General features: G+C 34.7%; 1 protein-coding gene across 2 annotated transcripts in view; it reads right to left on the bottom strand.

Moving 5' to 3' along the window:
* The window catches only part of LOC149801796 (uncharacterized protein KIAA0825-like), a 136,291-nt gene extending 122,652 nt beyond the window's left edge, over positions 1–13,639 (bottom strand). For both annotated transcript variants that reach the window (XM_089956141.1, XM_089956142.1), the window contains exons 1-2: positions 13,544–13,639; positions 10,789–10,962 (exon numbers count right to left, since the gene is read on the bottom strand). In XM_089956141.1, the coding sequence (XP_089812267.1) occupies positions 10,789–10,925 (137 nt within the window). In that variant the 5' untranslated portion in view covers positions 10,926–10,962; positions 13,544–13,639. The remainder of the gene's footprint in view (positions 1–10,788; positions 10,963–13,543) is intronic.
* Positions 13,640–16,312: the final 2,673 nt, after the last annotated feature.

The following is a 16,312-nucleotide window of genomic DNA, read 5'->3' as shown; positions in this document are numbered from 1 at the left end:
ATTTCCCTGCCACTATACATGCCCAATAGTTTCCTGCCACTGTACATGGTCAATAGCTCCCTGGCTAAATCAGAGAGTGTAATCAATTATTACATAGCTCACCTCTACTTTCACTGGTATGCAGCAGTAAGTGTATACATTATCATGCAGAAAAGATAGTTCACACTAAAATGATCTTGACACTTTTCCACCAAAGGATTTTGATACTGTAGTGTTTACAATTTTTAACTTTTAATTGACACTATATGGCCAGTATAGTGCAAATATATTGTGAAACCACCTAACTACCTGCCACCCACAGACCCACCTACTTTCCTGCAGGTATTTGCAAATCAACTCACCCACCTCCCAGAACAAGCTCAAAAAAATTTGACTTTGGCAAGCACATTTCTAAGGTACATATCCATAGGCAAGTGCAAAATGCTGATAGAGAGCGGGAGAAAGGTGTCATTTTCTGTTTGTAATGCTTTTATGTCCTGCAAGTTTTATACTCTGCAATCTATTATTAGCACCTTTAGCACATTCAAGAATGTGAAATTTATTATTTAAGGCAAGTCTTGCCAAATAAGGAAGAAATATTTATGTTTATTGTTGTTGTTGTTCTAGGGTTTAATGCCATTTTTCAGCACAAGATAGGCTATACATGGCGGCCAGTATAACTGGTGGAGGAAGAACCCTGGAAAACTCAGGGAAGAACCACCGACCCACGAGAAGCTACTGGCAGGCTTTCCCACGTACCCACGCTAGCCAAGCCTTGGACTCGAACCCACGCAGACAGAGGTGAGATGGCAGTGATCCGGAACGGTGAGCGCTTTAGACCACTCGGCCACTCAGGGCCCCTATTTATGTTTAAAGTTATCGCTTACAATATAAACATAACATATATATGTATCCAGGATTCGGCAATTTCCAGGTCCTAACCTAGGCTCAGGCAATTTGTGAGTTTGCTGACTCTAAACAATCAGCTTGTCAAACACTATTTTGATGCATGTCACTGATTTTATGGTGAGTAGGTCTTAACTGTCAATATTTTTTTTAATTTCTTTTGACAGGTGTTTTTGGACATAAAAATCATGTGTCTCTAATGATTAAATACCAGAATGATTTTGTTCAAAGCATGATCAATGTACCAAATATGCAGCACCCTCAAGAGGTGTTTATGGGCTGTTATTTATGTGATAATTGGAGACCAATATATACTCACCACCTGACAAACAATTAAATGGATAAAAATAAGACTTCTCAATCAGAAAGTCATTATATATCAAATATTTTGATGCATGTCACCAATTTCAAAGTAACAAGATGATTATTAAATAAATGGATGAAATAAGTGTTGAAAATGATTCAGCTGTGCATATAATTTAGTAGTACAACACTCTAGATTTCACTATTGCTGATGACCTGAGTCTTATCACGAAAAGAAAAAAAAGGAAATTTCCTTAAAATATTTCAGATTCTATTTTATCTTTTTCTTCCTCAATCTGGAATGTTATGTTTGGTACAAGGTCACATTTCCCAAGGGCAAGTTAAATTTTCCAGTCAACTTGCCCACTGCAAGCTGACTTTATAAAAATTTCAAATCCCTGTTCTTACTTACCTACTGTGTCTGGGCACAAAAGACATAAAAGAATAAAAAGGAACATTTGTTTCATTCATACCAAAGTGAGAGTAACAAGTAGATAACAAAAAGATTCTTCATGTTTCTCTATATATGTTTTACATCAATGTTATTAAAATCTGGTTGAAAATCTATCATCAATGTGAACTTCTAGAAGCAAGACACTCAAGTGGGTAACAGCTAGCAGTATATAGTTCATTCATTAACAATTACTTCAGTCAATCACAGGTAAGGCATGACATGACAGCATGCAGTCCACTCACCTAATTCCTATACTCATACAATACACAGGATAATGTAATCTGAACCTCCCAGATGTGAGGGTTTTCCTCCCAAGATGATGGGTGTATCCCATCCCTCCCACCACTCTCTGAAATCTCCCATGTACACAAAATAATGAAAAATGTTATTTTTGCCATTGTTGTCCGAGTTTGCTTTCTCTGTTGTATACTTAAGGTAATACTGACTGAAATCACATGACTATGAACTGCCTTGAGCTGGGCAAGAAAACTGAGTTGCTACTTTCAAGCAACATAAAACAATTAACAGCCTTTGCTTCTATCAACAGGGTTGGTTAGCTTCAACGTCTGAAGTTTGTTAACATGGATTGTAGTATGTGTGGTCAGAAGTGATTCCAACAGGATTAACTGATTATGGCTGGACTACTAAAGTGCTAATCAGCATAAAACAGGGTGGGTAGACTTTGATGTTTAAACTTTGTTGAGATGTCTAAACGTGCATTATCTCCCAATGCTAAAATGCCAAAACCTAAGCAACCCAAAAATTCATTGATAGGTGGAACTGGAATTTCAGTGGTTGGAATCAAGTTAAAAAGACATGATTATGCATTCTTACCTTTACATAAAGCTATATAAAAATTGGCTGCATTAGCAGGAATGACATTGCACATCATGAAGCATATGAAACATATTAATCGTAACAACAATTATCTTATTATTATGTCAAAACTGAAAGCCATGTTCATGGAATCAGCATCAAATGCAGATCTCTTGATTTGTTCCAGGCTTACTTCTCTGTTTTGGTACAATATGCAATGTATAGTCAAATAAACTTTTTTTATTCCCACTTACAATCACCTTGGTTACAAAGGGCCTTCTCAGTAGTGTATGATAAAGTCTGGCATGAATGAATCAATGTAGTCATAAATACAAAAAGTGAAATCATGTTAATAAAGCATAAAATATAAGACACAGTAGCCTTTTTTCAGTTTTACAGGCACTGTACACAGCAAGCAAGAAATTAACTTTTAACATAAAATTTGAACAAAGTCACTGAGCATGGAAAGAATCTAACTAAGAGTTCTTTTGACACAAAGGATATCAAACCTATTAAGATGCATCCACTCATCAAGTTTGTATTCTAGGTAGGAAAGTAGGCATAAAACATACCAAAATCTCACGTGTCATAGAGTAAATGCAAAAACTTAACCAACTCAAAAAAAGATGAAATAGAGGTTACAATCTTTTTCTGTACAGTTGTAAATGTGTGGTTGTAACAGAAAATCATATCATCATCAATTTCATGATCACAGAATGAACAGAGCCTGAGAAATGAACACAAAACACAAAATTTAATCCAAGTCAGTGAATCATAAAATATAGTCGATAATGACCTACTGATAAGGCAAAAATAAAACGTACTAGTCTTAAAATTAGGGTAGGTACATCATTTTTTTAAAAACATTACATATATTTAATGTGATTGTTTATTTTTACCATGGTTGGCTAAATGTAAACATTTTGGTGGGGCCTGAAATGAGAAAGCACAGCTCAAAATGACGTGTCATGGCTTCATATAGGATAGCATTACAAAAATCCATGTGCTCATGAGACAGATGGTCATAGGCAAGTAATTATTTTATGAGTAAAGGAGCCAGCTTGTGTGTTGTTATTTATTAAATACTATATTTTATAAAATGAAGGTTGATGCTTGGTAGAATATATACCGTATTTTCCGGCGTATAAGTCGATACTTTTTGACTTAAAAGTTCGGTCTTCGTCTTATACTCCAAAATCGACTTATATATGGATTGTTTCATTGAAATTGCATCAACTTATATATGGATTACAGTATCCGGTATGCTACTGACATTGATCTATAATCAGCATAATCGAAAACAGGTCACATAGAAGTACAAATTCATGTTAAATTACTATGTCAGTAAATTGTCATAAACTAATATAACTGCGTTTATATTTGTAAGTTTTGTCATTATTTATTTTGCATTCTGCATGTTTTTTCTTATTTCTCAAACATAAAATAAAAAAAACCAATTTACCGTACCGGTGAAAACTTCACCGGGCCGCATAGCACACTTACGGTCTATACTCTATAGTGTACTGTACTAATTCAAAGCATATTGTTTGTTCCTAAAAAAAAGATATGAAATAACTGGTCCATTAATATATGATTTTCCAGCATAATGTTGGACACACATGAGCAATTACCGGCATAGCTTTTTAATTGATCCAATTGATCCTACAAAGGGATGTAATCCATATTAACTCGAGCGTTCTTTGATTATTTACAAAATAATGTAGATCATGCATTCTACTGAATCCCCCAAATCATATGTTTCTAATTGTATTTGACAAAGTTTCTCAAATAAATTAGGTTTAAACTACACTAAAATCAGATATATAGATGGACTACCAGTACTCATAGATCATCAGTGATCCATGATTTTTAGTTTTGCAATTCATTTAAAGCAAATTGTAATGTCAACACTTCACCTGTATTCATTCTTAACCAGCTGACAATTCGATGTCTCTCTTTGATTATACCAGTTGTTGATAAATTGGTCTTTGGTTTCCAACAACAATCAAAGCCAGTTGCCGCAATTGTTTAGACCTTGATATTGGCTTTAGCTACCGATACTAGTTACCATATTGCCGGTACCCCATTGTTCTTTATCATTAATCCGCATCAATTACGCTACCCGTTTTTAATATCAATGGGATTAAGTACAACAGGAAATGATGCCCACTCCCTTCTCTAGATGGAAATAATGAATTTAGCCATGGGCATTGTTTTCATTGCTATAGTACGGGCACATTTTATTGAGTTCGGTATATTTTGATCAATCTTTTCATAGCATGCACAGCCACGTGGCTCTTGTTGCAATGGATATCATAATTAAAACAAATATGGTTTAAACTAAACTAAAATCAGATATATTGTGAGTGCGCGCGTGCTTGTGTGTGTGCGCACGAGAGAGAGAGAGAGTGAGAGATGAAAAAAATTGTCCGTGTACAAGATTGTTCTTTTATTCAGGGCGGTTTTTATTTGTAGCTTTTGCAAAGAGAAAAAAGACGGTATTTTGAGTTACCTGACGATTGTGATAATCCTCATGTATTACAAGCCTACTATATTCCATTATCAATAAACACCTCTAAATCAACAATTCATTCTTGTTTTAATTACGATGTACATTGTCACAACAACCACATGGCTATGCAGTGTTATTTACACGGTAATTAAACGTGCTTAGCGCTTTGGCTATAACTGAAACCAGATTGAGGGCAAGAATCGACAGAATAGGTCAAATCAGCGAGGCTGCCAGTAGGGAAATGAGGCTTCTTTAAGGGAAATGAAAATCTGTCAACATTTTATTGAAGTCATTGTCCATACAAAATTTGTTATAAGGACAAGAGATCATACCCATTATTTTGTATTCGAACTCGCCGATAAAGATAACAGTGGGGTATAGCATTGAATAGATTAGTAATAAAATGTTAATTATATCCAAGTCCAAACAGAACAAACACTTAAAAAATAGTATATATATATATATATATATATATATACACGAATCGATTTAACGGAGTCCGTGACTTTCAAACTTACGATAGAAAACGACAAGTTTGTATAAGTTACGTTCGTAACTACAGGTAATAAAATGAACTACAACATGGATGTGCTTTCAATTATAATAAGACAAGCATGGACTGTTTATTCAGCTGTGTCAATTGATAACAAAATATAGCAGCTCAGAAGTAAAATCACAAGCATATTAGCATCGGTAATGCAATTTCACGATTGCCGGTAATATGGAATATCATACAACGATACCATCAATATTCATGCAACCGGAAGTTACTACCGGTAGTATAAAATACAAAGCCAAGTTATTGACCTGGTCTCGTCTTATACTCCGAATCGACTTATATATGGACGAAGGATGGAAAATTTACAAAATTGGTCAATTCGACTTATACTCCGCATCGACTTATACGCCGGAAAATACGGCTCTTACTGAGAAAGAAAAAGAAATTAAAGTATTTTTCAGAAAAAGCCTGCCTATGGGTAAACAGCATGCATTATCAGTCTTGAAACCATTTTTATTTCACTAAGCTGCCACACAGGTACACAGGGTTGGATTTTTATAGTAAGCACCTACAAAGAATATTTTTGCAAAAATTAGGCACACAGCATATAATTTTCATTGTTTCCCCTCTGACTGATTTGCATAAGATGTAAGAATGATTTACAGATCTAACCAAAAAGTAAAGTACTTTAGCTAGATATGTATCAACACTGCAGTCTGTAGAAACTGAACGAATGTCTATGTCCAAATGCAACAACTTAACCAAAGCCAGTAAAATGAGACAAACAGGTCACAGGGACCTTTCCTTGGTATAGCTGTGATATTGACAGTTGTATAAAAGAAACTTTTATAAGTACATTATGAACAGCAAAAATGACCAACTGAACTGTACTCAATGAAATGTGAAATATGGGTCACAAGGACCAACTTTCAAGATTATGGTGTAGTTCTTATCAAGGTGCAGTCTCTTGCCATGTTTCATAAATTGATATATTATACAGTGGATAAAACACCAAAGAGGTCGTAAGCTAACTGCAAAAACATAAACCAGTAAAATGATAACTGTAGGTTACAATTATGTACTTTTGTTGTACATGTAAGTGCATGTTACTAACTGGGATCAAAATACCACTGATAATCAATCCCCTTTGAGATCCAGAAGATATAAGCTTATGGTCCTCCACAGGACTGTTTCCTTGAAAAATATTGCATTCCAACAATACTGTACCTATTTTTTCCAATGATTTAGAACAAAATGATTGTGGCTGAATGACCAGTCTACTGTCAGATGCTAGTGTTTGTTGAAAAGAGGCTTTGAAAAGCATTTCTGACTTTAACTGCTCATAAATATGCTTATATGTTCCTATGCTACTGTGATAATAAAGACAGTTTTAACATAATATATGTGTTTGTTATTTATTAATTTCCTCTTATTTCCAAAAACATTACATTCCAGACAGATCAAAATAGGCACTACTTATCTATATTAAAAAATTAAAATATCATTTTTTAGCACTGCAAGAACATGAAACTATGGATGTTTGGTACAAACTTGTGCATTCTGATTTACAACCTGTAAATATTGTCTAAATTAATAATCAATTTAAGTAAAAGTGAGTTTTGTCATGCTGGTGTTACATTTTTAGGACATATTGTGGGTCACATGCAATTTCAGTAAAAAAGCAACATATGTGACTCTTGGGTATGGCTGGATATTATACAAAATTGTGCTTCAATTTGTCAATAATCACTCACCCCCAGAACAATTTGTTGAGTAAGAAAACCAAGTTTCGTTGTTCTGAGGCTTTTGATAAATTAAAGGGCATACTTAAGTGCATCAGTTCTTTCAGCTCCAAATTTCAGCCAATCATTTAAAATGTATGCTGTCGCTAGTGATGCTGAGGTTTGTGGAGAACTGATCAAGAAGACAAAGACGGTATATATCATCCAGTGTGCTAATTTTCTAACAATAAACAAGTATCAGACATAATACTCCGCAACTGAGAAGGAATGTTTGGTTTTAATATTGGCTTTTTGCAGCACCCTGAAATAAATATTAGTTCAGCTCCTTCTCCAATTATTTTATTTGGGGATCACAACCTCTTTAGTTTCATTAACAAAATGAAAAACAAAAATCAGATATCGTTAAGGTAGAGTTTGATGTTGCAAAAATACAACATTGACATTAGGCAAATCAAGGGAAAAGATAGTCTAATTGCAGATATATACATTCACATGTAAAGAAGTAATATTTTGTTTTATGTATATTTTGTGTCATTCATAAGACATTTATGTAATTTTAATTATAACAGTATCATGTGTATATTTGATCAATATTTACAAGAAAGCTTCATTGATTAGTATTCAAAAAAAGGCTTTATTTGTATAAATCTTTCTTATTCTTCATGATGGGAGTTGTACTGTATGTTTAATCTGTATTGTGTGATTGACTTTTGTCCAAAACTGAGAGTAGGAGTTTGGGCCTACCGTAATAATTTCTTTTTTCAAACAAGATATTACATAGCTTGTGTTCAAAGGAAAACAATTATTGCTGAAATTTAGTAAACTTTTTGGTTTTTCACTCTTTTCTGTTATTAGTTTAAGACCACAGAGTCATAACATCATGATAATTGTTTTCATCTGCAACACTGCACTTGGCACCAAAGAAATTAAGTAATGTTGACTTTGGAATATTACATGTATGATAATTATGAAAATGAAGATACATCTGTATATGTCACACACATGAAATCTGATTTTATGATGATTTACGATGATTAACATGGGAAGTAATATTCCTCTGTTACCAGTCTATGCTCTTAAAATAAGTAACAGAAAAGAGTGAAAAGCAACAAGCTGTGCAAAATTCAACACTTTATTTCCTTAGAATACAAAATGAAAATATAATAAAAAGGAACTAAAAACATTACAAATTAAATCCCAAATACAACACTCCCTCGATAATTTGCGCCATGATAACTCGCGAACCCACTTGTAACACAGGGTCAGGCATGGATCCCATTTTTTAAACCAAAAAAATGATCCCTATTTGTTGAACTTGAAGAAAATTGCAATCAAAATTGGTAACAGAAACTTTGATATATCTCTCGTTTTATCACTGAAAACAGTAGTTAGGACTTGGAAATTTTAATCAACATTATGAAATATCAAATTTAAAAATAGGTCATACAATTTTTTACATTGTCTTTCTAAATGACATTCCTAGTACACTGCAATTAATGATATGTAAGGAAATTTTGATCAATGAAAATGTCACTTACGCCAAGTGGAGGCAGTACTTTAATAAATAAATACAAATTTAAACAAAAAATTTTCAACTGAAATTTGTGTTCTATCTTTTAGTTCTTTTTAAGTGTAATCATCATAAATGCAATATGTCCTCTTGTAATTAAATGTAAAATGTGTCAATCTAACATAACAGCTATGTCTGTGAACGTTTCTCTAAGAACCTAATTAAGTGCCGACCATGTTTTGAAAACTGACTTGTGGAAATATTAGCTGTTTTGTTACACTGAATAAAAAGCTGGCCTCCTTTGTATTATCATGTTAATTATGTCTTTTGAATCAAACAAAAGAGGTGGAATAAAAGAAAAGTTAAAAGGCACAAAAATCCTACAAACTTAAAATCTAGTGGCCAAGGTTTTAAGTCGGGTGAACTCACTTCATTCAATCAATCGAACACTGTTATAAATATTATTGTGTATGCAACATAAACTACCTTAAATTAACCAACTCTTTCATAACTGTGATCAAAGATAGCAAGGCAGCCAAGTGAAATGAATACTTCGTAAGATAAAGAGCTTGATTTCACAGATACGGATCATTGTGGGCAAGCGAGTTTCAGAGAATTCTTGAACTGGCACTTAAAGATATCCTCAAAGATAATAAGAAGTTTCATTTTTACTTCCAATGAAATCACGACATCACTATCGTACTAACTGAACAATATGAAAATTGAATTTTGATGTTACAGTAGATGATTGTCTCACGAAATAAATGTTGCGTGTTTTTAAAGAAAAATAAGGATTCTTGTTTGGTGGTGTATCAACAGTTAGAATAGTTCCCTGATCTTAGGACTCCTGGTTTGGCCGGATACTACTAAACACCACTACGGGAACCAGACTCATCAAGAAAACAAAAAGCAGTGACATACAATGTTACACAGATTTTTCACATACAAGTAATGGTTGTTGAAACCAGCTGGAATATCTTTAACATGTTGGACATTTTGGAAATAAATGTTATTTAAACAGAATAACAAACAACTTCATTAGAAAAAGTGTGTTATTAAAAATTATTATCAATGTGATTGTAAAATGAGGATTCAGTCATTAAACAGCCCAGTTCCCTAACGTCCCACACACACGGTTTTATCGATGTCAAAGCAATTTTTTCAATTTTTGGAGGTCCCTCGGTAACTCGCGCCCTCACTTAAAGTGTGGTCTATGTTTGTGGACCCCGTTGTGTGTGAGTTACAAGATAAAAATGTTAGTTATTTTTAGAAACCAGGACCAGGACTATGTCAAATACACTAAGGAAATTCCAAGACCTATACTTAGACCCACATAAACATAGTTACTTCTATTAATAATAATTCTGATTTTAAACCTATACATGTAGAAAACATTTTAGCTATGCATTAGTTGTATACAGAATAAAATAAAACAGTCAATTCAGGTTAAGCAAAAAATGAACTCAATTCTGGACAAGGTCAAGTCCAACATACAATGTTACATTACAATAGCATGTAATGAAATCAAAAAAATATAGAACAAAAAATAACTAACAAACAACACTGACATAACACTGACATACAAAATAAATCCTAAAATTTCAACATTATTTTTCTAAACATCATGTAAAGATTTTTAATAAGACAGATAAAAACTGTAAAAACTGTGTTGTAATTAGCTCTTTAATAAAAACGATCATTAGCACTGATGGTTGATTAACAGGTGCTGGAATCTCCTTGTGTGGCAAGATCTAAGCTATGTGGCTTCATCTAATCTCATTACAATCACGTGAACTTTGTTTGATAGCCTGTACAATACATGGTTGATGCTCACTTTTTCTGACCAAAAAATCCTTATGTACCAAGGACTCAGCTGTCAGAATTGTCATGCATCCAAATATTAACACTACACACACTTTCATGTGGATTTCAGCATAGTGGCAATAATTTACCCACTTCTGGCAGCAAGGGTATTTGAAAGCACTATGAAAGACTTTTTCAAACCTGATATATATTATTAGTTCCCTTAATGCTCTGTGAGATCATCAAAGGCAATTGGAATCTTACTGTTTGTTGTTTTCCTCCTGCTGCAGGTCCAGGTCAGCAATGTATGTATCCAGGGCAGGTATGCTGGGCACACCATTGGCCAGTAACACCTCCAGTGGAGGCACAGACTCTGCACTCAAAAACCTTGTAGCCATCATGGTTATGTTTGATTTTCTGCTCCTATTTCACAATCACCTAATAATTAGAAAATAAAATTGTTAAGATCTCCATCATAACTATATAGTTATATAGTTATAATGTAGATCTTAATAATTTCCATGTTATGAGCCTGGGTCAAATTCCCAAGCATACATACATACATACATACATATAACACCATGTCTGACAATTCTTCGCATCAGGTAATGCTGTGTAATGATATGTCATTTCTGTAAACAATGGATGACGTGTTATTTTGGGTCAACAATCCATTTTGTATCAAGAAAGAACAGCCATACTTTAATTAAGAAAAGAGATATTCATCAACTGAACAAAAATATCCCTCATTTCGACTTGAAATGCATATGAAAATATGATTTCTAAATATGAACATAAAGACCTTCCATGACCTTCTGGAACCTGTAACCCAGAAAATCCTAAGTACTGTGCATCTTTTACAATCATACAAACAAATACAATATGTAAAAGATGGAAATGTATACCTTAAAACAATTCTGCATCTTAACCCAAGGCCCAGTTTTGTATGAAGTTGTCCCACATGTACAAAATCATATGCTACCCGTGTCAACTAGCCGCTAGAACAGGATTCTCAAGAAATTCCCCCGCATATAGTCTGTTTCTAAATTTTGGGGTAATTTTTACCCATAATCAAGGCGTTGTAAACACATTATATCCAATTAATTGTTGTTTCTCTTCCACATAATAGCTTATTTTTATAAAATGTTGAACTTTACTATTTTTTCATAAGATCTGTTTACTTTACTTAATATCTCTTGCCATTTATTGTCATTGTTACATTGAATTTTGCAACACTAGCTATAAACCTTACCTAATTATTTGACTGAACTTCTAACAGAAACAGTCCAATGTCTTTCATTTTTATAGCCTGATTGATACACAGTACATCTTTTCAAAGCTGTACACAGAATAGGCTGATATATCTCCAGCCATGAAAACACAGGGGTGGTATCCAGTGCATACGGAAATAATATTGTTTTGAACAGAATATTCTGTTGACATTTGCCTCTTTTCAAATGGTAAGCAATGCAGTATTTTAATTTCGTCAATTGGTCCAATTCAGTATGCATTTTGCTTCAATAATGGAGACAGAAATTTTATGTGTGCAGAAATGCCCAACACACACAGAGAGAGAGATATATATATATATATATATATATATATATATATATATATATATATATATATATATATATATCTATATACACAGTGTGACCCAGCTATAACACGGTAGTTGGGAGTCATAGAACCCGACTGTGTTATAGACAGAACCGTGTTATAAGCAACCAGGTCAGTTAGCTTAAGAAAATGATGCATGTACCCTCAAAAATGTGGTGGGGGGTAGGTAATAAATGTGGGTGGCAAAGTACGTGCTTTATTGGACTAGTTACCATCTTAAATCGATGCATATTAAATGGGAAATACACCTGTAGTGAAAATAGAGAAGGCATATATAATATTTTAATTTATTTAGAGAAATGATAATAAACATTTTACGTCTTTTTCGTGCATTTAATAAAGTTTTTTCGTGTACGAGCAAAATACATGTATATAAAATTTTGGGAGCCAGGCCACGACTGTGTTATATCCTAATTTGTGTTATAATGGAGCATGCTATAGTGAGGTCACTATATATATTACAATGTACACTTTCAATCCTTAACACTTTGAGATGACCCCCATGTATCCATCAAACAACAACCTTGTATTTGCTTTCTCCACTGCTCTATAACTGCTAATTTTAAAAGACAGCACATTACTATGCACTAATGCTATTCCATCCCATCAGCGACACCAGTACTAATTCATAAATTATCACATAAATTAATCGGAAAACATCAACCTCCACTCCCATCCCGAAGATTACTTTAAAGGTAGCTATTAAGTACATAATAAGAACCGCTCAGGTGGCCTAGTCTTTAGAGCGTCCGCCTCGAATGCAGGAGGTCATGGGTTCTATCCCCGTCTGAGACCAAAGAGCTACATAAATGGTAATAACAGCTGCCTCGCTTGGCGCTCAACGTTAAGAAGTTAGTTGGCCTGTAGTCCTACATGTAAGACATAGCACATTTTGACGCCCAAAACATAAATCTCAGCGTCAGGTCTTACAGGTAGGACTAGTCGGGCTGGTGTCAGGCATGATGACCCAGTGCAGGACATCACTATAAACTGCCACAATGCAGACATCGTAGCTATATGACTGAAAAATTGTTAAATCTTCGTTAAAAATCCAAATCACACATACACACACACACACACACACACACACAAAGTACATAATTCATTTCATAATAAGCATTTAAAACGAATGATGTACTTTTAGCTACACTTAATAAGGATAATCTGGACATTTACGGAGTTCAAAATTACGATGTGTGTGGAACGAACTCTTAAGTGTACAGCAGTGTGGCTGCCTCGACAACTCATGGTACGACTCGGGTACGATGTTTCGACATCTCACCATTATCTTAGGTACTTTTTCAGTGCTTGGTAAGAGAAATATAAATAAATATTCAACCAATGTGTTTGTTGATATTTATGTCTTACACTATCCGATATAAAGGAAAGTAAACTATACCTGGCAACAGGACGAATAACAACAGTATTGTTTATATACGACATGACCAAATAAGTAACTGAACGAACTTGGATACAAAACGAGGTTTATTCTGTGCCTAAGAGGAAGAAATCCGCATGATTCCAAATAAAGTAGACTGTCAAAACTGACTGATCCCCAAATGTTTTTAAGTTTATCCTTTCATATAAGCTATGGCTGTCGTTCGGACAACCTCTGTTCTTTACTTAGTCTGGTTCCCTGCCAATATAGGATTATTATTATTATTATTATTATTCCTTGTTAAATTGGGAGTTCAGGGAACCAGAATAAATATTATGTACTGACATATGGCATGGATTAACCGAGTATTAACTTGGAGTCCTACAGATTATACCTTGAATGTATACCGATAGTTGCAGTCGGACTATCTAAGCTATTTCCGAAACAAAGATTGACCGAGAGTTTTAGAAGGTATCGAACTTTTTCAATTGTAACTTCTTGGTCAGTCCTACGAAAGCCTGGTTCCCGACACCTTTATTAACCACATCGAACACCTATTAAAGGATATCTCCAGGCTTGTAACAACTACCGAAATATCTTTTTTTGCACTTCATCGCAGGCAAGGTACTCGCCGTGATTCTCCTCAACTAGACCAGCAAGTTGTTCTCCACCCCCTTTTTTTTTTGACTGGCGGAGGTCAAAAAAAAAAAGGTGGAGAACAACTTGCTGGTCTACTCCTCAACCGTCTCACATCACACTTTGACCATGGACTCCTATCAGAAAGTCAGTGTGAAATCCGAAAAGAGCATGGAACCATCAACATGGTGTTCACTGCAAGCAGTTGCAAGAGGAAAGCCAATAGCGGAATACTGACCTTTTCTCCACCTATGTCGACCTGAACAAGGCCTTTGACACTGTTAGCAGAGAGAGAGAGAGAGAGAGAGAGAGAGAGAGAGAGAGACTGGGAAGATCATGGCCAAGTACAGATGCCCAAGGAAATGTATCACCATGGTGCAGCATTTCCCCGATGATATGGAAGCTAGAGTCCGGAACAATTGTGAGTCATCAGATCACTTTCCTGTCTCAAACGGAGTGAAGCAGGGCTGTGTACTGGCGCCAACACTTTTCAGTCTCATCTTCTCAGCCATGCTCACTGATGCCTTCAAAGATGGTGACGTGGGAATCAGCATCAGATACAGAATTGATGGCAAACTGTTCAACCTCGAGAGGCTCCAAGCACAAGCAAAGGTCACAATAGACCTCATCAGAGACTTTCTATTTGCTGATGGCTGCGCCCTCAACCCTGGCTCTGAAGCTGACATGCAAAGCAGCGTTGACACGTTCTCTGATGCTTGCACAACTTTCAGCCTTATGATCAACACAAAGAAGACAGACAAACCGTATGCTGAGCCAAAAATCAGTCAACGGCTTCAAACTGAGCCCAGTGAACAGATTCATCTATCTTGGGAGCACTCTGTCCCAGAATGACGAAGTTAATGACAGTATCTACATCATCTTGATGCAATCATAGTTGCAATGGGCAGGCCATGTAGCTAGCATGCCAGACCACCGGCTTCTCCTAAAAATCTCTTTTATATAGCTATTTTTTAAATTTCAGCTTTTGCTATTATATAACTCACATCCTCATGACGAAACAAGTACAGATTAATCTTACCACTAATGAGAGAGCCAGGCTCTAGCATCTTAATAAAATTTCCTTGTGAGACTATTGATGTATCGACATAACATTTCTTCAGTTCGTCGTCGACTGTGTACTTAGTGTATTTATTCTGTGATATTGGATTTTAAAGATTATCAATAGCATCGGAAAGTGTGTCTGTAACTCAAGCATGTTTACTAAAATAATCAGAATTTTCTGTGCGAACCAGAGATAACTTTATATCTTATTTCTATTTTTAAAGTGCGTGCGATACTTTTTCATTGTCAAGCATAATCATCATATGCTTAACTGGTTCGGTAATTATCTCAGTTGCTGTAGTAAAAGTATTTTCGGCGGACGTCATATCGATCAGAGTGCTAAAAATTTTATTGACATGATTGGCAAGAAACTCTATGAACTTATCACACACTTCAGATGAGATATCATCATATCTGATATATGTGAAAACTGAGAATGAAAATGGAGGTTTAAAATGTGTTGGTAATTCAGTAATAGAATTGACTTTAGCACGATAAATATCTTCTGTTTCGTCGATATAACTAACAACATAGCATAAATGTCCCAGCTTAAATTTTTAAGTACCAGATGCTGCCTGAGAATTGCATATATCAAAAGACGAATATCTGCTTGCCCTATATCTATGGCGGGTAGGTTTAGATATCCAGCAATCAGCTCTTTGATATTTCTGTATTTTGCTTCTGTCAGTAACTTTCCGACTTCTTTGTGTGTGTGTGTGTAGTTTTTCAACGCAATTTGTTTAGAACTATTACGTATTTCATAATTTTTATCAATACTAGGTTTTACAATTGTAATATTGTCAAGTTCTTGATAAAAATATATCTCGTTCAACATCATCATATAAATCAATTCTATACTCAATTTACGATACTGTGTTTAGTGCAGCATTAGTGTGATATATGTCATACTTTTCTGTATCGCCGGTTAGAGAGTTTATTAAAACTAAATATGTTGTTGTTAGCAGGTTTACGTCAGTACTGTTTTCTACTATTTCTAACAGCGTCTTTTTAACGTAATAGTCCATACCGAGTACACGAAATACTCGGCGTTTAACAAATGTGTCTTTGAGTTTACGATTTTTAGGAAACTTG

The sequence above is a fragment of the Sinohyriopsis cumingii genome, chromosome 4 (assembly GCF_028554795.1).
Source record: "Sinohyriopsis cumingii isolate HCF-2022 chromosome 4, ASM2855479v2, whole genome shotgun sequence".
Lineage (NCBI taxonomy): Eukaryota > Metazoa > Mollusca > Bivalvia > Unionida > Unionidae > Sinohyriopsis > Sinohyriopsis cumingii.
Note: the sequence above shows the minus strand (reverse complement) of the source record. Positions and strands in the feature narration are given on the sequence as shown.